Source organism: Vidua chalybeata, chromosome 6 (assembly GCF_026979565.1).
Source record: "Vidua chalybeata isolate OUT-0048 chromosome 6, bVidCha1 merged haplotype, whole genome shotgun sequence".
NCBI classification, from domain to species: Eukaryota; Metazoa; Chordata; class Aves; order Passeriformes; family Viduidae; genus Vidua; species Vidua chalybeata.
In genome coordinates this window covers 36,307,688-36,330,036 of record NC_071535.1, presented here as the reverse complement: position 1 = coordinate 36,330,036, position 22,349 = coordinate 36,307,688, and the positions used below count along the sequence as shown (strand labels likewise).

General features: G+C 41.4%; 2 protein-coding genes across 2 annotated transcripts in view; one reads left to right on the top strand and one right to left on the bottom strand.

Moving 5' to 3' along the window:
* Window positions 1-2,982, top strand: part of STARD9 (StAR related lipid transfer domain containing 9) — an 86,413-nt gene extending 83,431 nt beyond the window's left edge. The window contains 1 exon segment of the mRNA XM_053945848.1: window positions 534-2,982. Coding sequence (XP_053801823.1) covers window positions 534-635 — 102 coding nt within the window. The 3' untranslated portion in view covers window positions 636-2,982.
* Window positions 2,983-4,381: 1,399 nt separating this feature from the next.
* Window positions 4,382-22,349, bottom strand: part of CDAN1 (codanin 1) — a 31,568-nt gene continuing 13,600 nt past the window's right edge. The window contains exons 11-28 of the mRNA XM_053945018.1: window positions 21,024-21,232; window positions 20,276-20,390; window positions 19,327-19,470; window positions 18,559-18,725; window positions 17,917-17,998; window positions 17,143-17,232; window positions 16,039-16,093; window positions 14,907-15,040; window positions 14,118-14,221; window positions 12,537-12,686; window positions 12,071-12,134; window positions 11,502-11,580; window positions 10,360-10,517; window positions 9,289-9,396; window positions 8,856-8,919; window positions 7,721-7,923; window positions 6,906-7,013; window positions 4,382-6,147 (exon numbers count right to left, since the gene is read on the bottom strand). Coding sequence (XP_053800993.1) covers window positions 6,022-6,147; window positions 6,906-7,013; window positions 7,721-7,923; window positions 8,856-8,919; window positions 9,289-9,396; window positions 10,360-10,517; window positions 11,502-11,580; window positions 12,071-12,134; window positions 12,537-12,686; window positions 14,118-14,221; window positions 14,907-15,040; window positions 16,039-16,093; window positions 17,143-17,232; window positions 17,917-17,998; window positions 18,559-18,725; window positions 19,327-19,470; window positions 20,276-20,390; window positions 21,024-21,232 — 2,160 coding nt within the window. The 3' untranslated portion in view covers window positions 4,382-6,021. The remainder of the gene's footprint in view (window positions 6,148-6,905; window positions 7,014-7,720; window positions 7,924-8,855; window positions 8,920-9,288; window positions 9,397-10,359; window positions 10,518-11,501; window positions 11,581-12,070; window positions 12,135-12,536; window positions 12,687-14,117; window positions 14,222-14,906; window positions 15,041-16,038; window positions 16,094-17,142; window positions 17,233-17,916; window positions 17,999-18,558; window positions 18,726-19,326; window positions 19,471-20,275; window positions 20,391-21,023; window positions 21,233-22,349) is intronic.

Below are 22,349 nucleotides of genomic sequence, written 5' to 3'. Positions count from 1 at the left end.
TAAGTATTTAAAGATGTCCAGAAGAGCATGTTTTAATGTGTAAAATTTATTTAAATGCTTATCTAGCGATAAATGCGATTAGTCCTTTAAACTCGCCTATTTAAAACTTAGGATACATTTTTAAAAATATCATTAATTAGCACATGCATTTTACAATGCATAGGTGAGATGTATATATGCATTTAAAAGTTTTATATGCATTTTATGCATATATGCATATGCATTGTCCTTTGGTGTATGCATATACATGTTCAGTAACACTGTGTGTCTCAAGCTAGTAAACTTTAATCCAAGTTCAAACTCAAAATGTGGATCATACCTGATAGAAGCAACATCAAATAGGCAAGTTTTGACAGTCTGTGGAGCATTGGGAAGAAAAAGATACAAACCACACAGTAATGATGGCATTTGGCTGTTAAGTACTTTTGTGCCCAACGCATACTCGTTACATCAGAGCTCTTCCAGATTGAAGAAGTGTTCTGTTTAAAGCAGGTACAAACTCCACCATGCAGCCTTTCCTCTAATCCCTGCAGGTGGACCTTGCTGCCCCGGCCATCCCCGCCAGGCTCCTGAGCTCCATGGCAAAGCAGCAGCCCCTGGTGATTGCTCAGCTGGCTCACCTGCTCAATGCTTAGTGCTGCAGCACCACCGGACACTGAAGAGCCCCTGACAGCTCAGAGGGTCACACAGGTGTTGGAAAGTGCCATGGAAAATACTGTCTCCTGAAGCAGCCACCATCAAGCCTCACTTCAGGAGCCTGGCTGCTACTGCTGGACTATATGGAAGTGCAGTTGGAGAACAGGATCATTTGTTTTAGCCAACACTGCTCATAAGAAACGCAGCAAGTTTAGTGGGGAACCTCTCCTCCTAGAAACAGCAGTGGAAAACTTCCATGCACGAGAAGAAACGTATTCTGCTCTATAAAGAGCAGAGGAAGAGACCTTGCTTTACAATAGCCAGAATCATAGAGCATATTACTTAGCTCCTGTTTCCAAGCAACTTCAGAGATAACTTCTTTCTGTAAGTAAGTTTAGGCTGGAAGCAGTATCTGTATGGCTTGAGACCTTTCACAAGCTCTTGAGCACAGCTGCAAGGCCACTTTCTAATGATGAGATAAGTACCAAATGCAGAATTCCTGACTGTGTAGATAAATCATTTATCTTAGCTGGCTGCCTGTTCCCTTCCCCTTGAAGAGGGAAGTCAAAGCAGTGCAATATTCACTAGTCATCCTACACCCTGGATAGATTTTTTTCATGTATTTGCTGACTGCTTGCAGCCAGTGTAAGGTGTTTCAGATTGCCACTACACTATGCAGCATCAGTGGACACCACCATACCTCAGGACACAGTTTTACTGTACTGCAGAATCAGGTGCTTTGAAATAAAGAAACCAAACTGTTCTACACAGTGACACTATCATGGATAGGTTAGTACTCAGTAATCAGCTTGTTCCTAGAATTTAAGTCCTGCAAGTAAGAGTAGCTCCAATATTTTTTCATAATGGCTTTTCCCATCAGCCCTTCTACCGTTGCACCCAAATGGATTAGGAGCTGAAAATATAGCCTGGTCATAGTCTTACCACATTTCTTTGTTCATAAAGTGACCAGCTGTCTCACTGCAGCAAATGCAGACTCTTCCCATTCAGTTACCTCATGGGACTTCTGTAGCACTTAGTTCAACAATCCTGCTGTCAGGCTTTACACATTTGTTCAACACAATCCCTAGCTGGTTCACATATTTCTAAATTTAAACAAAATTACAACCACCTCAAGTATCCAAATAACTTCATTTAATTCTTCAGCACAACAGTACAGAATCACTTTAGATATATCTAAGCAATAAAAGCTGCTATGTTATGCTTTCATTAGCTCAAAAAAAGCCCACATTGTTCAAGAAGATCTTGCACTTTGAATTTGTCAAGTGGGAAATGTGTACTTAAGCATCCACTCTACTGCAGCCAGTGCCTGCTGCTTTAACACAGTTGCTTTCAATACAAGGTCAGTTTTCCCAGCATATGGTGAAGTTAGCTGCACTTCCCAACTTTGAGTCAAGAGCCAAGATCTACTTTTACTCTATTTTTGCACAGGTGCAATTTTGGGTCTCAGCTTCTATGTTACTTCCTGTTACTAATATAGTGAGTTTTAAATGAAAAGACAATAGCTGTTTTAAATTGATATGTAAGAAAATAGCAGTTTTGATACATACCCATCCAAGGCTTCCTCCTCTAACTAGATCAGGGAGGGTAACAAAACCTTTCACTTACAAATTTGCTTTGTTTCATCTTTAGATAGTCATGGCTACAATCTTAACACCAATATATTAGTGTTCTTTTTTTTTTGGTGAGGTGCAGCCTTTTGCTAAAAGCCTGAGTCACAGCATGGTTCACTTTGAGCATCACATGTCTTACACAGCCCCTCAAGGAAGAATGGGTAACCTGTCCATTTTCTGCAACTGAGCAAAATGACAAATTTCTAGATTTGTAAAATATCAACGCCCTCTCCTCAGTGGAAACCCAGAAGGAAGAGCAGACAAGGCAGCACAGTAAAGCCCCAGGAAAAATGAGCAGAACCAGCAGCACAGGATATTGGCTCTGTGCCCAGTGCTGCTTCTGTAGCTTTCCAGAGGAGGTAGGGGAGGTCCTTATACAACCCACTACAGATTTGCTCAGTGCTTTGCTTTTTTTCCCTTTTATTTTGGACATGGCACTAGTGATAAAGCAGTTTTTGTAGGAAAAACATCTTGGGGGACTCCTGTTGATCAATGATGCCAGTGCCTATGAAGGATAGTGTCTTATTGTACAGTGCATCAGATGTTTATTTTTATATATACTTAATTTTTTTTTCTACGTTTACAAATTAAGTTATTTATATATGCTTGGTTTGAAGTGTTTTTATATGCTATAAAAGCTAAGTTTTATTTTTATCAGTATTGAATTAATGTAACTTTTTTTTAATACAGTCTTCAAATGATACTAAAAAGCCTATTTATATGAATGTTTTCTTTTGCAAATACAACATTTTTTGGTACTTGCTAATGTATGGCATTGGTTTGTTTGGAAGGAAGAAAAAAAGGCCCAGCAGATATCAAATTTGTTTATCTACAACAGGCAAAAACCAACTTCCTGTAAGTTATTGCTGAGCAGCAGATGATCAATTATATTGTACCACCTAGGGTTGCATCTCTGCTCCTGAATCAAGGTTGCTATTTTCATATCCACAATAAATGGTATTTTCTACACAAGAAAATGTGCCCCACCTTATTTTGCTCCAGCTAAGATACCCATCTATGAAACTATGCTGGATAGAAAACCAACACAAAGGCAAGTTTGTGATAACAGACGTAGGTCTCCTACTTACCTGCTGAGGAATGAGCATGGAACATGAACTTTTGGCACAAGAATCAAGAAGCCAATCACTGCTTAAATTGGGGTTCTGTGACAGTGCTTTCTCCAAGCAAAGGGGGTTTTGTTTGGTTATTTAAAAAAAAAAAAGTTGGGTGTAGCTTCTTCCCAAGTCCTGTTACACAACGCCCCAGACCAGCACATTCAGAAGGAAGCTAATGTAACACCATTTCTCCTAATTCTCTTTGGAGACCTGTGAGTTTGCAATAGGAAAGACTGGCAGAAGAAAGGCCACACCTGCAGAGCTGGCTTTCACTGAGCTCCTGCTCTCCTGCCTGCAGCACCTGTGGCACCAGCAGCAGTGCCCAGGGACTCATGCTGAGAGAAAGCCACTGGCCCAGGGGCTGCAGGCTCATGTCCTCAGGCGTAGTCCCACAGCCAGGTGTCCACAGGCAGAAAACCTGTGCTCCACAAGTGCCCCTGTGCCTTGGATACAGAGTAGGGTGTCTGCTTTTACAGAGCAAACGTGCCTGGGGCTGTGGGATGCCCAAGAACCAGTGTCACTGCATTAAGTTTTAAAAACACAGAAACAGAGGTGTTTCTTACCTGCTGGGTCCCACTGCAGAAGTGTCTCCTGCCCCACAGGGCACAACTGCGTTCTCTGGTTGCTGGAAACTGCTCCTGGGGCTTGGTCACATTTAAATAAAAACTTCAAAATGTGTATTAGAGAGGGATAATTCCAGTTACCAAGTTCACAAAAATGGCTGTGGCCATGATATCTATACAAACAGTTTCATGATACCCAAATAAAATCCATGCCAGAACCAGGAGCATCTTTTTTTAACTCCTATGGATTCCAGCTTCTTCCCCTTTCACCACCCTGCCCTCCCTTACATAACAAAGTAGATTTCTATTTCAGCAGAAGCTCAACAGGCCAGGCAGGGGGTCTGTGCTGCACTTTCTCTGCCCCATGCTTCGTACCCGTTTTGTTCTTCAGCCTAAGACCAAGAGGTTCTGCACTGACAGCTTGAACACAAGACAAGACATTTAATAATGTTTATTATGACAACAATTTCAAATGAGATCTGCAGCAAAACATCACGTAATACTCAGCCTCAGGGAGCAGGTATGGCATGATATGGTGTACTTGCTCTTCAATTTGTATTGAATTGTTCAATTTGTATTTGTCTTGCAGCATGCCTACTTTTAGGGACTCTTTCATTCACATCAGAAAGCCCCTACAAAGAGGAATGCAGGTGGAACCTGACAAATCTTTCAATATAGTGCTTAGTAAACAAGACAAGAAAAATTACAATATAGGTCAGACACTAATGTGCCTCTATGATTTCTCTTTCTGCATCACATATTTTAACAGAAACCACAGTTCTACCTAATGAGTCCTGTATGTAGTTTTGCTTAAATCACTAACTCCAAGATGTTACCTTTTCTCACCTTGTAAAGGGAAGAGGTTAGTTAATTAGCAAGCTGAACAGTCCTGGGCTTCACCTTGTCCAGAGGCCATTCTTAAGTAACACAGAACTTGCTTTCTGGAAAAACCTACACTAATAGGACATTCCTAGACAAAAGGAAATAATGTCCTCACTGCTTTGGGGAAGGGAACCCCATGAGACAGCTGATGAGCACCTAAAGATATTCTGCTACTTACCAGCAGTCTCTGCTCCAAACATCAGTTGAAGGAAATACTTGGGGAGAAGGAAGTGAACAGGAGGTCACACTCTTGGTGACAATCTGTCTGTAAGGGCAGAAAATGCCCACTGTCCTCCAAGAAACGAGACCCTTTCAAAACCCACTCTCCAGGGAACATCACAGTGCTTCTTCACTACTTTTTCTGCTCTTCCAGGCTGTAGTTCTCTTGCTGCAGCACTTCCTGACTGATAAAACCCAAACTCAAGGCAAGAAAAATTATAAAAAAACAGCAAATAGCAGCCAGATGCCATTTATGTTCACAACTATAAAAGTGTCTTAAAAATACTGTCTTCAGTAAAAAATATAAACAGATATTTTATTCCTTATTTCTATTAAAAACCCTGGGAATTGCAAGTTCTGTTTCCAACAAGAGACGGAAAAACACTTAAGCATCTACATCCTTTAGGAATAATGCCATCAATGATCTAGTGGATTTATTTAATGTGGTTTAACTTTTTAAATCAGTCTTAAAAAATTAAAATCAAACCTTCAACACTGAGCTTACAATGAAAAATAAATATAGGCACATCTCTGTGTCATATAGGTTCACCTCTTCCTTCCCCTGACTGTAGAGGCTTTGTTAAAAGATAACATGAGAAGTCACACTGAGTTAAGAGACAGCCACCAAGAAACCATCTCTCTGATCACAAAGTAACTTGAGTTGATTCCTGGGTTTAGTCACAGCCTGTTGCTGCACAAATACAAAAAGTGTCTCTGAGTCCAAAGAACAGCTGCTCTGAGATACAATCAAGGTGCTTAAAAGACTTTTGACTCGGAGATTCATTTGCCGATGTAAATCCTTCAGCAGAGTCACCACGGCAAAATGCCCATAACAGAAAGCCCAGTGCAGGTTTTGCACAAAGTGACCTCTTAGCTTCAGTATGATCCCAGCAAAGAGCTCCCAATCCTTTCAGAAACACTGAAAATTCCATTTGCATCTTCATTAGTAATTTTTGTCCACAGAGTCCACGTCTGCTAACTTTGTGTGGTCACAGTAGCTAGAGATTGTCTGGTCAGCTCACAAGGGTTAGTCCTGGGCTCCTCTATCTGATGTTCTGATACAAATCCATGGGACAGCCTTTTCAGGTCTTTTACAAAATCCTGCAACAAACAGACACAAACCAGAGAACCCTTAGTAATGGAAACAAGAGAGGCTGCCTTAATTTTTCCATAAAGAACTTTACAAGGTTAAACATATTGATGGTTTTCCAGTGCAAAAACCTAGAGGAACTACAGAATTGACTGCAATGATGAATGCCTGCAGACATGCTCAGTCTCCCCTCTGATCCCCACACCCTTCTCAGACAAGATTGCTACCACAATTTAAATGGTTAAAACAGCTCCAACATGCAAGTGCTCACCAGCCTTGGAATATTGTCCATTTTAGCAAGGCATTTGGGTGGATTCCTACATTTTAATTGTGGCCAGAATAGTGAGACTCCTCTAGAACATTCCAAATGCTCTCACACTCTGGTGGTAGGAGGCACAGGGATATAAGTGGAAGGCTGGTCAGTTAAGACACTTCCCAACACATCATTCTCAGCTGGAAGGCAGCAAGCACACTCAGGCTAGAACTGAAAACTGGTAACTGAGCCAGCTGGTCTCCAAACTGGTTTACAATTTTCTTGGAAATGTTTCCACTGCATGGACAATGTTGGATTCACACAAGTACAGCTTTCAGCCAAACACTAGCAAAAGAAACAAGCTTGTTGGAAACCAGTCCTTCCTTTGCATTAAGCAGGAACAACAGATGGGAAGATTATGGGCCTTATCTATATTAAATAGAAACACAAGGATTTTCTGTTTATATAGCCTGACTTTTTATTTCACTTATTGTTCATGCATATCTAATTACTTACTGAGGGCCAAGGGAGCTCTTCAAGGATATGCAGGCAACTCTGGATTTCACTAGTTCTCATTAGTTCATGTTCTATAAGACCATGAAGCAGGAAAAGGAACAAATCCCACTGCACAAGAGAAGAAAATATCAACAACTTAAAAAGAAGTGGATTGTGTGCTTGTTTCTTTATCTATATATAATTCATACTTTTCTTTTTGGATCAGAACATGGAAAAAAAGAGCAAGCACATTATTATCTGCATGTGACAATGAAGGCAAGAGCAACATCCAAAATGAGTGCACACAATTCCTTTAGTTCATACACTGATTATCTTCTACCATAAAGGTAGGTATATGGTATTCTACCATAAATTCTCAGTTTATAAACACAGCAAGAATTTAATTCCTGCCTGATCAAGAACAGCATGAAAAATTATTTCTTTAATTCCTGAAATAAGCTGGGTTTAGCCTGCAATTAAATAGGGTGATTTTCAGCTTTTGTTGGGGTGCTTGTAACACCAACATGCATGCAGAAATGCAAGCCGATAAAAGACACAAGAGTGCAACTGATGAGAGTCACAGTCCTTGCAATATCCCAGGCGAAATTTTGCATTGGCTCCTAACCAAAACTGTGCCTTCCCAAGAGACCCCCAGGCAGGTACCAACCCCTGACATCTGTACACATCCCTCTCTTTCACTGCCCCGCAGAAACAAGGGCAGCCAGCAGTGGCCAAACCCCGCTGGCCTGAGTGACACGAGCCACCAGTGAGCCCTGCGGGCTGGCACAATTCCTACACGAGTGCCAGCCTGCTCCACACATCGCAGTGAGCTTTACCTCTCGCTGCTCGGCTTCTGCAAGATAACCCATGTTCTTCTTGCTGAAGAGCAGCTGCACAGGCACAGATGTCCCAAAGTCCTCCTTCCAGATGGAGAACAGCAGCTTTAGGAGGCCACAGGTGGGATTGTTCTTTCCACGCAGCCTATCAGGGCTCTTCTCTGGGGATTTGATCCCAAGACTCAGAGGAACACGATCTGAAACTAAGAGAAAGATGAAAAATGAACTCCTATAGCTGCATTATTTCCTTTTATAGTCATCATCTGGGTTCAGCAGCACACTTAGGGAGCACAACCAGTGAACCTAAGAGGACTGGAGTTTGGAAATATACAAACTTATGAGCTTTGAAACTATACAGACAGTATGACATAGGAAAAGATTTCCATTCCTCAAAGAACACCAACTGGTTGGAATATAGCCCCAAGTCTTGAAAGTCAGCCTAATATTTAGTCAAAGAGAACCTAGGTGTTACTGCAAAGGAGAGAAGAGTAGCAGTTAAACATTTAAGTCTATAGACAGACTGAACAGTTGTCCATAGTTTAGACAAATTATGGAAATTTGGAAAGACAAATTATGTATAAAATTTTTAAAGTTGGTTCTAAATCCACAAGATTAGAAGGCTGCCCATGAAGAACACACCTGCATTGAGATCACAAGCTCCTGCTCAGAGAAAAACTGTATTTACACATCAGACCAAGAGAAAAAAACAGATTGAAAATGTTCACAGGAGTCATAATACACAGAAAACAAGTTACTTCCATTCTTTCCCTTAAAAAGCCATAAAAACATAATTTAATGGAAAAGGCCCTTACTTTTAGGAAAAAAAGCCCAAACTCAATCACAAATTTTCAGAGGCAGAAATACTGGAAAACATATCCCATATTTAACTGAAAGTGTCAATAAATAAAAAACAACAGATGTGAAACAGATCAGAGGCTGGTTAGTCACTGTACAATTCTCTTTCGCAGAATATCAGAGGGAGTAAGAGCAACCACCCAATTTGGCAGAAAAAAATCTGCAAGCTTAGTGACACCAAAGAGAATTAAATATCCATGAGCGCTAAATACTTACATCTCTGACCTCAAGGAGAACTGCAGTAACAGATTTAAGTCTTAAATAGCTTATCATAACTCACCCAGCAAAGACGCCAACTCAACCGTGCACTTGGCCAGCTGCTGTTCTGATGTGGGACATATGAACTGGGAAACACAAAAAAAGTTATATTTTTTTCCCCATACAGCAGACTGGACAAAACAGGGATTCCCAAGGGATAAAAAATATCCAAGAAGAGCAGGCAATTTCCAGCAAGAAGCACAGAGCTGTAATGAGGAGACCACTAAAGACTGAAGGAGAAAATGTCATATATGAAAAGGGGATTCACAAAGGTAAACTGAAGTAACAAGCAGATCTACACAGTAAAAAAATGCAGTGCAACATTGCCATATTTGAGCTCAAATAAAAACCCCTCAACTGAACTCAACTGTGAAGCAAGGCAAATTAAAAAGTTTACAGGTATCAAGCCCAAAGTGATTCAAAGGAGGTTTTTGTTGCTTTTTTACATCTTTTACCTTTCTGCATCGAAGTGTCTGACTCAACCTTCCCAGCAAGCACTCCAGCCACATGTAGTCAACCACTTCACCCTCTTCCTGTGGGCCCACAGCAACACAGAGCACATCCTTGATGAGAAAGACAGCAGTAACACACACATTAGTATACTGCTTTTCCACAAACAGATCCTTGGACCTGTGACAGAGCAGTTCATAAATAGTTCTTGGGTCCTCATTAAAACCAGAACCTAAGTTAACATATACATTTCGTAAGACAGATTAAAGCTGATTTTTCACAACCTTACCAAAATCTCATTTTCTAGCACAGTTCTCACTAATGTTATGAAGTAATATTCAATGATGGCAACAAATTCATATTTCTTAAAAGTACTAGCACTGAGAGCTCTAGATGAATTTGACAGCACAGCAAGTAGTTCAGGGTAGAAGTGCTACAGAAATCCAGAGCCCTCTTATATTGTCAGGGAAGCTTCAGTGCCAACCCAGAGGTTTCCTCATACAACTTACCCTCCTTTTTTTATTTTAGCACAAGCAAGAAAGCATTAAAGGATCTGAACTCATTTTCACACAGCTGCTGGGAAACCAATGACAGTGATAACCAGCATTACTTATCTGTCAAGCAGACAAGCAGCTGCAAAAAACATAGGCAGAATACATAACCGTAAAAGGTGAGGTGTTCAGAATTCTTTTCCTTATGGGGTACATAGGTTAAATGATTGCAAAATTGCACACAATACCATGGTGTCCACACTGTGGTTTCCATCCTACTCATATCAAAAAGGCCACACTGCCATGCTACCAGAAATCCTGTATTTGAGATAGCACTCCTAACAGGGAACTCTGATCTAGACACAGCAAAAAGGGGTTGAAAAAAACCTGAGAACTTTCCATCATGCTTCCTAAGCACTCCTCATAGCCACCTCCTCATACCCAGAACATTTTCTTAAAAAAAACCCAAACAAACCTCCACAAAACAACAACAAAAAAAAAAAAAAAAAAAAAAAAACAAAAAAAAAAAAAAAAAACACCAACGTGAAAAACAGAAAGGCAAGCCAGGAAGTGAATACTGTGTACCTTAATCTCATTGATGATCTGGGAGGGAAATGGAGCACAGTGCTGACAGCCTGGAGGACAGTCCCTTCTCAACTCAAGAGCATCCTCACCTGGCAAGGGAAATCCTGGGACTTTCAGCATTCTGTTGAAGGTTGCCTTCACTTCCCTTTTGATGAGAGCTATAGAGCAGAGAACAAATCCTGTCTGCTTCAGTTTTTATCTCCACTGAAGCAGAGAATCATTTCCAAACACTCTTAGACCCTCATTCCAAGGGCCACAGTGAATAAGGAAAAAAGTTTACATTTTCAACCCCTTCTCTCTGACATCCCACTATATTTAATGTGCAGAGACAAATGTGGAGAGGGTGTGCTAACCCACAGCTGTAGAAGGCAGCCACCCATCACTGCCAGGAACTGCTGGCAACTCATCTCACTTCCCATAAAAATATTTCCATGGGTTTAACAAACACAGTAGCTAAGCCAGAAGGCAATGCCAAAGTAGAAAGCTGATTCAGTGTGATCATTCCAGTTCAACCACTGTGCCCATAAAAACCATATGTCTTCTACCAAAATACATTTTGATCAGCATCCAAAACACTGAACTCCTGTGGCTGCAAATGGTACTTGGGCATTCCTCCCCAGGCTTTTGGCACAACCTCTTGAAAAAATGGGTTTTCAAAGACTCTGAAGAGTTGCCAGTGCAGTATTACAGAATAAAAGGACTACATTGCCTTCAGCCTACAGAAAACACACCCAGTCCAAGAAGTGTTTGTTTTACAAACACTTAGACTTTAGATTTCAGAAGCACTCTATACATGTGAACCATAAGGTGGCTTGAGAGAGCAGTTGTCTGTATAAACTGGAAGTGCTAAGACAACTTCAGCTTAGATGACATTTTCAGAAGCATTTACTCTCGCCATCCTACAAGACTCCATAACTAAAAATCACTACCATGGGCCAAGCCCAAAACATCCCCAAAGAAGGTTCTTAGAGCTGGAAATAATTTCTATTCTTTCTAAGCAAGGAGGAACAGAGTAACTGCATACTTTCCACTAAAAGAAAAACAAGTAGGACCAAGTTTGTAATACTGTCTATCCCTTGATCTCAGAAAAAGAGAGTACAATGCACAGGTTAGAAGCTCCAGTTCAAGGTAAAAAGACTCACCTGCAATGTTGGCAGAGAGCCAGCCACAGGCTCTCTCGGTAGCCAGTTCCACTGCAATGTTTTCTGCACTACTTAAAACCTGTACAGGGAGGATAAAAAATGATAGGAGATTTACTATCAGCCACAGCGCTGCAGTCAGTGAAAATTCAGAAGGAAGTCTAGAGGAAAAAGCTTAATTTTGGCATGCAACAATTAAACTGACACCACTACATCTATGGAAACAGCTAGTTTGAGCAATACAATTGACCCATCTTGATTTTGCAAAAACCTCATCAACTCTTGTGGAAGTTGATGCTAGAAAAATGCATTATCTTTGCAAGATAAATGCAATTTCTATAACATTCTAGCCTCATTAGTCAGCTATGAGCTGGAATATCACTTTGCCCAGAATATGCAAGGCAGCCCAGTAGAAGTGACTCTTCTTAGCTATCTCTCAGTCCTCCCAATGAGGGCATCAATAGATTTTCTTTACCTGAGCTATTAAGGGATATGTGAAGCAGCAATGGAAAAATGGTCATGATCCAGACTTAAAGTCAAGGCTTTTAATAAGTTTTAGGGAAAATACATACTGCTGCAGATGTCTCTTCTGGCAACAACACCCTTACTGCCTCAGGACCTTTTTTTTTGCAAAATCTACAAGAAAAGGAAGAAATTGTGCCACAAGATTAGTCTAGGTTCTTGGACAACACTCAGAGGTTCATTCTGTAGCAATGCAATAAATCAGACTAAAAGAACAAGACAAGGAAAGGGTAATTACAAGCAACTAAGCTGCAATATCAATTTTCCAAAGAGGGGAAATACAATAGCTGCAGTGGATGTCTGTTCGGAGCAAAGGGACACATAGCACCTTTATTCCTTCCTACAAATGCAGTATTAACTGGCTGAAGCACAGCAGACACTCACCATAAGAAGAGCAGAGGGCATGGTTTATAATTACCAGAACCTGAGCATGACAGGCCAAGCTAAATTAAGCTTATAGATTCTGCAGTAAGAAGAGATAGGAAGGCACATGTTTAAATAACTTTTCCTCCTTACTCTCTGCCTTTGATGAGTGCCTGGGCCCCTTCCTCATACAGATGAGTGCACACCTCTTCAAGCAGTTTGTCATGATTAACATCCTCCTCCTTCACTTTATCTTGCAACATGGCTTCAGCCCTTTGAACTAGCTCTGCTACCAGTGTTGCCCTGCAACAAAACAAAGAACAATCAGGCAGATTGAAATCAATACAAGAAACAGTGCACACCAAGTGTACCCAGCTCTTCTCCCCAGTGTAGGGGGATACCCATCTCAAATGGGTAAAAATAAATCAATCATGCTGCATTTAGTACTGTATCATCTCTTTGTTCTGTATGTGTGGAAGACAACAGCAATGAAGACACCAAAATAGCACTAAGACTCAAGAGTCAAAAGCCTTTAGGTTTTACTAAAAACTTATTTGGTCTCCTTTCTGGCAGTAATACCCTTGGATGCTCAACTGATAGTGCTCAGAAGTTCAAAGATGTCAGCAGCAGCCCACTACAACCACCATTCCTTGTGTCTGATAACATTTAATGTCTTCAGCAAACTAGACAACAGAACAGTGCAAACTGAGCAAGCTCATGAGTTGGAGGGCAGGGCTGCCACACAGGAGCGCTGTGAAAAGAGGGAGAAATGAGCTGACTGAGCACCTGTACAGGCTGGGATCTACTGGCTACAGAGCAGCTCTGCAGAAAGGACCTGGGGGTCCCAGAACAAGGTAAGGGAGTTAGGAGTGTCCAAAGAAAGCCAACCTTATACTGGGCTGACAATAGCAATAATGCAGCCAGCAAGTCAAGGGAAGTTACTGCTTCCCTCATCACTGTGAGGCTGCATGTGGAGTAGTGTGTCCAGCTTTGGGATCTCAGGACAAGAAAGCCATTGACAATTTGAGTAACTGCAGGAGAAAAGAAAAAAAAATATTAAAATAGCTGGGATGCTGGAGCACATACCTACAAGGGGGAGTCAGTTTCACCTAGCCTGGAAACAAGAAAAACTGAAGGGAGAAGGAAATTTACAGAGAAGACAGAACAAGACTTCCAGGAAGAGCACTGCTAAAGATTGACAGGAATATCCACAAGCTGGAACAATGGATAGATACTCTGACAGGATATACGGAAACATTTTTCACAAAGCCTGGGAAAATTAAGCATTGGAACATGGTAGAAAGAGGTTGGGTGAATCCTCATCCTTAAGAGATGGAAACTTTTCCAAATGGAAAAGGTGCCAATAAACCAAACCTAACTTGAAAGCTGGGCCTGGTTTGAGTAGAAATGACCTCCAGAGGTCATTTCTGATAGGAGATTTTCTTGTCATTAGCAAGAATGTTCTGAACAGGCTATGAAGTCTCAGTGCTGCACTGCATTCACATACAAAGTGTCCCACAGATGTATCCCACTCCTCTATACATTCCTTCACAAATTCCCCTCTACAATGGCAGATGCTGCTGCGCAGTCTTACACAGCCTTGGTGCTCTGTTACACAGCACGCCCCCAGGGAAGCTTCTTTCCCCAGTACACGCAAGTTTAAAGGATCAACTCTTTATCTAATTATAATGTAAAGTTACTTCTTAAGTCACAGAACAGGTGATCAGCACTTACTTGATGTGCTTCACACAGTTGGATCCCACCCTCTCTGCCACAAATTCCACTGTTCTCCGTAGGGAAGGAGGCTGGTTGTGGAAGAAGGCCTGTTCCAAATCTACCTGTTCAAGAGAAAGCACTACAATTGATTAGAGCACTCCACCCAGATCCTCCTCTCACCAACACAGGAATGGACAGAATACTATCTGGAGATCTACTAAAAGACAATTTGCCTCCACTAAAACTTTCTGCTACTCAAGCATTCATCATCCCAGTTTTACTCCCTATTCTCTTCTACCCACTTAACACAAAGCTTATTGTCAGGGTTTCTGAAGCTACAAAAGACCTGTAAAGGGGAATGGGAGAGTTCTGACAGTGTCTGCTAGTAGTGAGCCACCATACAGGGCTTGTTTTGGGACGAACATGCCCTCTTAACTACAGGCTGGTAATCCTGTAGACAGGCTCCTGTGCATGTCTTTCTTTCAATGGAAAGCATGGCTACAATCTAACCAAAACAAAGCATGATAAACATACCAACATTTTATGTTAAAGAAGAGGGAAACAGATAAATAAGACTAGTTGTTCCAACTACAAGAATGTTTACTGAGGTTATCCGGGTTTCAGCACCCACACCATATCCCAGCCACAGAAAAACAGGGAGTAAAGATACCTACTGTTAAACACCATGTTCCCCTGCTGTCTAGGTCCATTCTTTCCCTGGCATTAAGAGACCACTGTATAACCCTGCACTCACACAGGCAAATTTCTCCTGCCCCTTTCCCCCTTGTGACTCCCTGATTTCATTACCTGCAGTTTCCGCTGCGTGACAGAAGTCTTGGGTGCTAAGGACTCTGCAGCTGTGGGAGTGATTTTCCTCATAAAACCACCATTCTTTCCTCCACTACCAGCCACAAAAGAGGCGAGTAGTTTACGCAGTTCACCTGTACAGGAAAACATGCAAAACCAATCATCAACCTCATAAGCAAGGAGAAAAACTAATATCAAAACTCAAGAAAGAGACTTTGACTTTTTCACTCCTGTTCCCAGAGGAGATTCTCTCAGCTTCTACAAAAGCAGAAGCTTCAGTGAAGCAGAGGGGGCATCCCACACATATAACTGGCAGAGCACAGCAAGGCTCTGAAGAGGAAGCTTTTGAAAAGCCCCCCTAGCAGATGGAACTTGCTCAGAAGGATGAGGGAGCAGTTATTTTTGTGCATTCTTTTTTAGCGTGGAAAGCAAGAACCGTAAAGTCTACAAGGACAACAAGGCAAGCAGTTACACAGAATTCCAAGAGTCACGAGCAAATCCTGGAGGAAAAGCTGGACAACCTCTTCATCCCTAGAAGCTTTTGTGATGCAGGTTTAACATACAGTTTTCCTACTAAGTCTCAGGAAGAAGAGCACCATCTCCCCATCTGGGACTCTACTATCTACAGAGAAGAATCTTACCATTCATAGACAGATCCCATGAAAAAGCTATCTCAAACAACAACCTGACAAAACACCAGGGCACAAAAGGATTCTTCCCCTCTGCCTGGCAGCAGAAATATGCTCAAGGATCAAGACGTTCCTTGCAGCACAAACACCTCTTCCTATACCTAGGATAGAAAAGTTGTGCTGTTATAATGCTTCCTCACAGCTTGTGAGGGGTGGCTTCCCCTGTCCCTCTGGATTCAAGCTCTGTGGATCAACTCTCCTGAATAGGTAGCCTCCCTCCCCCAGCTTCACCAGATACTATCCACAGCTGCAGAAGCTTCTGCAATACAGCTTCTTATCAAGGCTCTTGAATATACAACTGAGACCTTAAGTTGTGAAGAGGAGTAAGAAAGGTGATCCAAGGACTCACAGTACCAAATAACAAATATAAACAACTGACTAAATAAAAGTAAATACATACTAATATATTTTATGTATATAGCAAAAATAATTAAAATACTCACCAAGATAGGGACAGCAGGTATAAAGTAACTGCTGATCCACCAAGGGTACAAAGTCCTGGTGAGAAAATGAAGGAAATGCTGAAAGGATACAGCACAAAATAAACAGTCTTCAAGTCAGAAATCCCATACATGCAGTCACAGGCAGGTTTCAGGGCTACCTTTCCATGACAGCAATAACTGGGTTCCAAATACACAGTAAAATGATGAACTTTGCAGCCCAAGTGTTCAGTCCCTGTAACACAGAATGAGCTGCTCTTCATTTTATTAGTGTAGCTCAGCCGTTGCCCCGATCACTATCAAAGCCCAGCTGAAAGCTGCATTAAAGAAGGGAACTGGGACTGTTGCCACAGCTTCTACTCATAAGGGAGAAACCTTTCCATGGAGGAAAATAAATGAGGCACATCTGCTATGCATTACACCTCCGCAAGTGCCTTCATTCAGACTCACTGGAACACCACACCAGGGAGAAATGTCACCTCAGTATTAACACAGCACATCCTGGCCACGGGAGGAACAGGAATTTCACATCCCATCCACCAAGGAAAACCATAGCATCCATACCACTTTTCCATGGAATACTATATATCCCCTTGCATGTCTAGGAATTATCTGAAACATTATACATGCCATACCCTCAACCTCCTTTCCTGCTTGCTCATACCATTTTCAGTTCAGTCACCCTTCATCATGACACTGGAAAACAGGTGATCTCACAAACAGCAACCTTGCTCTTACAGTCCCATCTTTCTATTTCTGTTCACCATTACTTTTGCTTGTTTCTGGGAAGAGCTACAGTTCTATCAGCTCACCTTGTAGAAAAACAGCATCTGATCCTCCAGCATAACTTGGCACCTGTTCTGCAAATTATTGCAGCAAGGTGAGATGGCTCCTGCCTGACAGAAAACCCAGAGCTGTAACACAGAGTTCACAACCCATAACACGGATGCAACTGAGGCACTTGGACAAACTGGGCATCGCATCCATTGGCCTCCATATGCTCAGTGCAGCTGCCCTGAAGCCAAGTTCCTGATAAAATCTTACAACTCCTGAGGTAGGTCCATCTTCCCTCACTGATTCAGAAGACATGGTGCTGCACTAACTTACCAAAGCCTGAGCAGATGTCACAGTATCCATCACAAATCTCTCCTGCCTGTCGTCAGCAGTAAAAAACAACTCTTCAGGGACTGATGGAACCTGAAACAGAAAACCCAGCAGCTGCAACCCAAAATGCAGTCAGTAACTTCCACCAATTCTGATAACAGGACAGCAAAATCTCACCACCCTTCCACCAACAAAAGATAACCCCTAGCACTAAGGATCCTCCTGCCCTGAGGAGAACTTTCCATACAATTAAAGACTTATTTTGATCACAGTAACAAAAGCCACCTTCCTTACCCTCCCCATACAGCATCTTCCACATTTCCAACAGGTTCCTGCTAAGTAATTACCTTGCTTCCAACTGGAGGCACAAAAGAATTTTAAAAGTTCATCATACACCATCCCTCTATCTAATGAATTCCTAAGTAATTCAAGGCTGACAGCTAGCACACCATCTTTGTGACAAGAGCTTCCAGCTGTAACAGGAATCAGCTGTCAATTTTCTTGCAAGGCTGCAGATTAGTAAATACAGAATGTGTTTCAGATTCAATTACAATTCCTATTGGAAGAAAAAAATGTTGCTTCACACAATTCCACTAAAGGAAAATAATTCTCCACTAAAATACAATTATTCTTTAAACCCCACACCAGTGTAAAAAACCCATGATAAAACAACAAACTGTATTGAATTGTTTTAATTTATTTCAATACTATTTTGTATTGAGTTCTGTGCTCTGCTTTTTGTTCAGAGAAGAGTTACATGCACAGAGGAGACTCTACCTGAAAAAGCCAACCCAGAACTGCAAGGATCAGCAGCTTGTTCAGGAAACTCATCTCCTTGTCTTCAGAAAGGACCATTAACCTGCCATGCAGCAGAAGCAGCAAGAGAGAGTGTCAGTTTTCAAGCAGCTCAATTTTCATTAAGGAAAACATTCCCAAACCATTCACTTACCAATTACACTATCTATATACTATGAACAATTTCCTTGCATGTCAACCTAAAGAGAGAGTAAGCTCTACTTTTTATGTATGCACCTGCATAACATGCTGTCTTAAGTTTATACTAGACAAGCCATTCTCTAGAATGGGCTTCGAATTTTCCTCACATATATAGAAAAGAAAACTAGAAAATTATTTAGCCATTGGAAACCTTGTAGGTTTAAGGTCAAAATTCAAGCTGCAGCTTGAAGGTCAATCACAGCTGCAGATGTAGAGTGATCAAGTGGGCTTTAAAGATTTTGTTTACTTAATAAAAAACACATATCTGAATCAAGTATTAATCCCCAAGGTTAGGCTGTGTCCTCTTTGCAGCTTTACACAAGATAAAAAGTATGCATGATTTGCACCACAAAAAAAAAAAAAATTAAAAAATCAAACATTCACTGAAAAATCCTTTACAGATATAGTTTCCCAAGCTCTTACCTGTATACCTGCAGCAAGAGACCAAACACTTTCCTGTAATAATCAAGGAAAGGAGCAATATGATCCACAAAGGAAAGGTACTCCACAATCCAAGGAATAGTGAGGATAGAACGTTGATCCCGGATAGATTGCCTCAGAAGCTTTAATATATCCAGTACCGGCAGGGTCTTAAAGGAGAAGAGAAGTTAAACCAGCAGCTTGAAGTTATCTTTTTGTACTAATAGAATTTTTTTTTATCTATAGATTGACTTTTCTTTCTAGGATTTCATCTTCTCTACTGGTGACATCTGACTAATGAAAACACTTCTTTGTACATGACCAAACTATGACTGCAACCAAAGGTCCCACTGGGACTTTCAAAAGCAAGGTTAAAAGCCTGACTATGTACAAAGTGGAGTCAAGGTCTACTGCTTCCATTCAGTGACACACTCCTGGGAGATGGGTGCAAAACTAACACAACCAGTCCTGGTAGCTGGATTTTACACTATAAATCCTAGTTGTCTTAGCTAGGTGAAAGTTTTGGTATGACAGACCCAGATTAGCAGAAATAACAGAAGACTGAGTACCTTACCATTGCTCCCTCTTTTCGAGGTTACACAAATTGTTTTTTCCTTTGTTCCCAACCCCAGAATATGCAGCAGGGACACAGGGCCATTACAACATCATCCCAGGAACCACCGGCTCACTTTGAAAGTGCATAACTACCCACAATCCCCCTTGGGCTAGAAAAAGCGCCTGTCCAGCAAAAGGCAGTGCTGGGTTTCTTACTTGGTTTCTCAGCACCAACGCAGAATCTTGCAAGTCTCTGGTTGGCTGCTCCACAGTGCGATAGGGCAGGAAAACAAGGAACCCCAGGAACTTGGCAAGGAGTCGGAGACTCAACAGGGCCATGGTGAAACGCTTCTTTTCATCCTAAAATGAAGAAAAGTGAGCAAATGCAATGCTAGCCTACACTGGCAATGCAAATGTCTATGCTAAACTTCCACTCCCTTAATGTAAAAGGGCCACATAGCTTCATCACTGCTTTTAATAAAGGTAAGTTTCCAAAATACATATTTATCAAGTATTTTAAATTGCTTCTGTCTCCATTGCTTCACTTCTTCACAAGAAGGAATTGTTCAAGAGCTTTCTAAAACATGCAGCTGCTCAATCATATCTTTGTGTTAAGAACTTTGGAGTCAATGAGAGGCAGAGCTGATCTCACATTGCCTCCTTTAGAGCACTACCACTCTGCAAGTCTCCATCAACCTTTGGCTGCTACTTTGGTAATAGACTATAAGCCGTGACACCTCTGATATGCAGACTTCAGTGAAGAAACTCTTGTACACCTATCAACAGGGATGACTACAAATTCAATGTAACTAAGATCTTTCTATGTGGAAAAGTAATAAGGAACTTATTGCAATGGGGTGCCACAACTGGACGTGGTTATTTCATTGATCTAACACAAGTTATAACAACCTAAAGAGGAGGCTTTCACAAATACTGTCCTCTCATGACAGTTCTATGAAGCACCCTGAAGCATGCAAGTTAAGTGGCAAGAATTCAGACAAATAAACAAATTGCAGAGTTATGACAAAACCAAATTAATAAGCTCTTGTCCTGTAAAAACAGTGGTGGAAGCTCAAAGCAACTCACAATCAAGCCAGTAATTGTTTGACTACTGGAACAGCTGAGAGAAATTCCTGACAGATGTGTTTGCACGAAGCAAGCCTACCTGTTCCTCCATATCTGCTTCCCCATCACTGTGCTCGTGCTCCACCAGAGTAAGACCATTCAGTTCAAGTATCTTCAGGCACAGACTATCCATCAGGTGCTGATTGAACTGGTAACTTCAGCAAAAGATCATGATGAGTCAGACTGGGCTGAAAACAGCAGTAAAACCTCAACTAACACACTGCAGAATTTTAAGCTTGTCTCATGAGTTGTAACAAGCATCAGCAGACATACAACATAACACACTGACAGACAAGAAAGCAAGAGAGAAAACTTAGGACTGGCTGACCACCTTCATTTCCATTCTTCTTTTGTACTTTTTCAGAGATGCTATGTAACAAGTCTCAGCATAAGGATAATAAAATTGATCTGCCAAATGAGGAATCTATAAAATAACTGAATTTAAGATTAAAATCTCACATAAATTACAATTTCCCCGTGCTGTGAATTGTGAAAAACTTATTAAACAAAACCATGAACCTGGCTTCGTCCTGTACACCTTGGCTTCATGAACTATCACACAAGAAGCATTTGTCCAGTCCAGTGTCCTTACTAGGTAGCACTGCATGCCTTGGCACTGGAAAATGCTGACAGCTCCAAAAAAATATTATGGGTTTATAGAAGAAAAATCATTACCATATAATCTAGTAGTCCCAAACTTTCTGGATAACTCCCTGCCGCAAAAGAAACATGCTGGTGCTTCCATTGCCCACTCATTTCAGAGGGAATAGCAAGCCCAGGCAGCTCACCTTCCAGCACTGAGGATGAAGTCCCGGAAGAACTGTTGGCACCCTGGGAATGAAGGAGGTGGACAAGGCCCTCTGATGCTCTGAGGAACAACAAATCTTTCCTGCAGCCTCTTCAGACGGCTCAGATTGTCAGAGCCCAGCATATTGAGGACATCCTGGTCTGGGGTGTCTCCCCAGCTTGCACCACCACCAATAGGACCTTTGCACATCTTTAGGAGACAGAAAGATGGAATATTTGTAACAAGGCATCATTTCACTTAATCTCTCACCCAGCATATTATCCCTTCCTCACAAGACTGTTTTTGGAGCAATCCACGCATAGTCTTTCCTGGTGCCCAGGAACGTACAGAACAACTCTTCCCCATGCCAAAATATGCCACCCAACTTGGCCATACACAGCCTAGAGGTCTTGTGAGATGGAATTCCAATCCTACACATCTAACTAGGGCATATCTAGCAGGCTACATGTGGATGTGTGGAGAGAATACCTATCACTCTCATGATTTTCATGAACCATTCAGTAGGATCTTTAGCTCAGTCTCCAAGGCCCACAATGCTGCACTACATATTCCCAGAGCAGGTTTTCCTGAATTTCCACAGAGTTAAATAAAATTTAAAAATTGATGTCCCACTGCCTCAAACACATGGATACAACTCAAGGCTCAAAGAATTACAGAACTGAAGAACTGTTAAGAAGGGGCCTCTTGGATTATCTAATGCAACCCTTTTGTTCAGTCAGGGTCAGCCTCCTCACCTGGCAGTGAACACCACTGAGAAAAATCTCACTCTCTTCTTCTTCATTCCTTCCCAGCAGGTATTTATAACAGTGCTAAGACAACCTGGAGCCTTCTCTTCTCCATGCTGAATACTCCCAGGTCTCAGCATTTTTTCTTATACAAAAAATGTTTGGTGCCTTAATCATTTACATAGCCTTGAGCTGGACTTCTCTAGTAAATCTGTATCTTTCTTTCCTTGTGCTGGTGAGTCCAAGACTGGACACAGCACTCCAGACATAACCTAGCAAATACTCAGCAACAGGAAAAGTTGACTGCATATCCCTACATCTAAGTCATGATAGTTTTAATGAGAGACATCGTAATAAAAAGAAGCAACATTTAAGAATGCCTATCAAGTGAGCAACTACTGGGTCCATTTATTCCAAACAGACCATCCTCACCTCCCCAAGGGTACATCTTGCTACACTTCTCTACCTTTAAATTATCAGGCCTTGACACAAGTCCTCAGTATCCATTCTTTTCTGCAAGAGTATCATAATACACACAAGATCCTGAAAATCACTTTCCAGACAGACACATTGGAGCCACT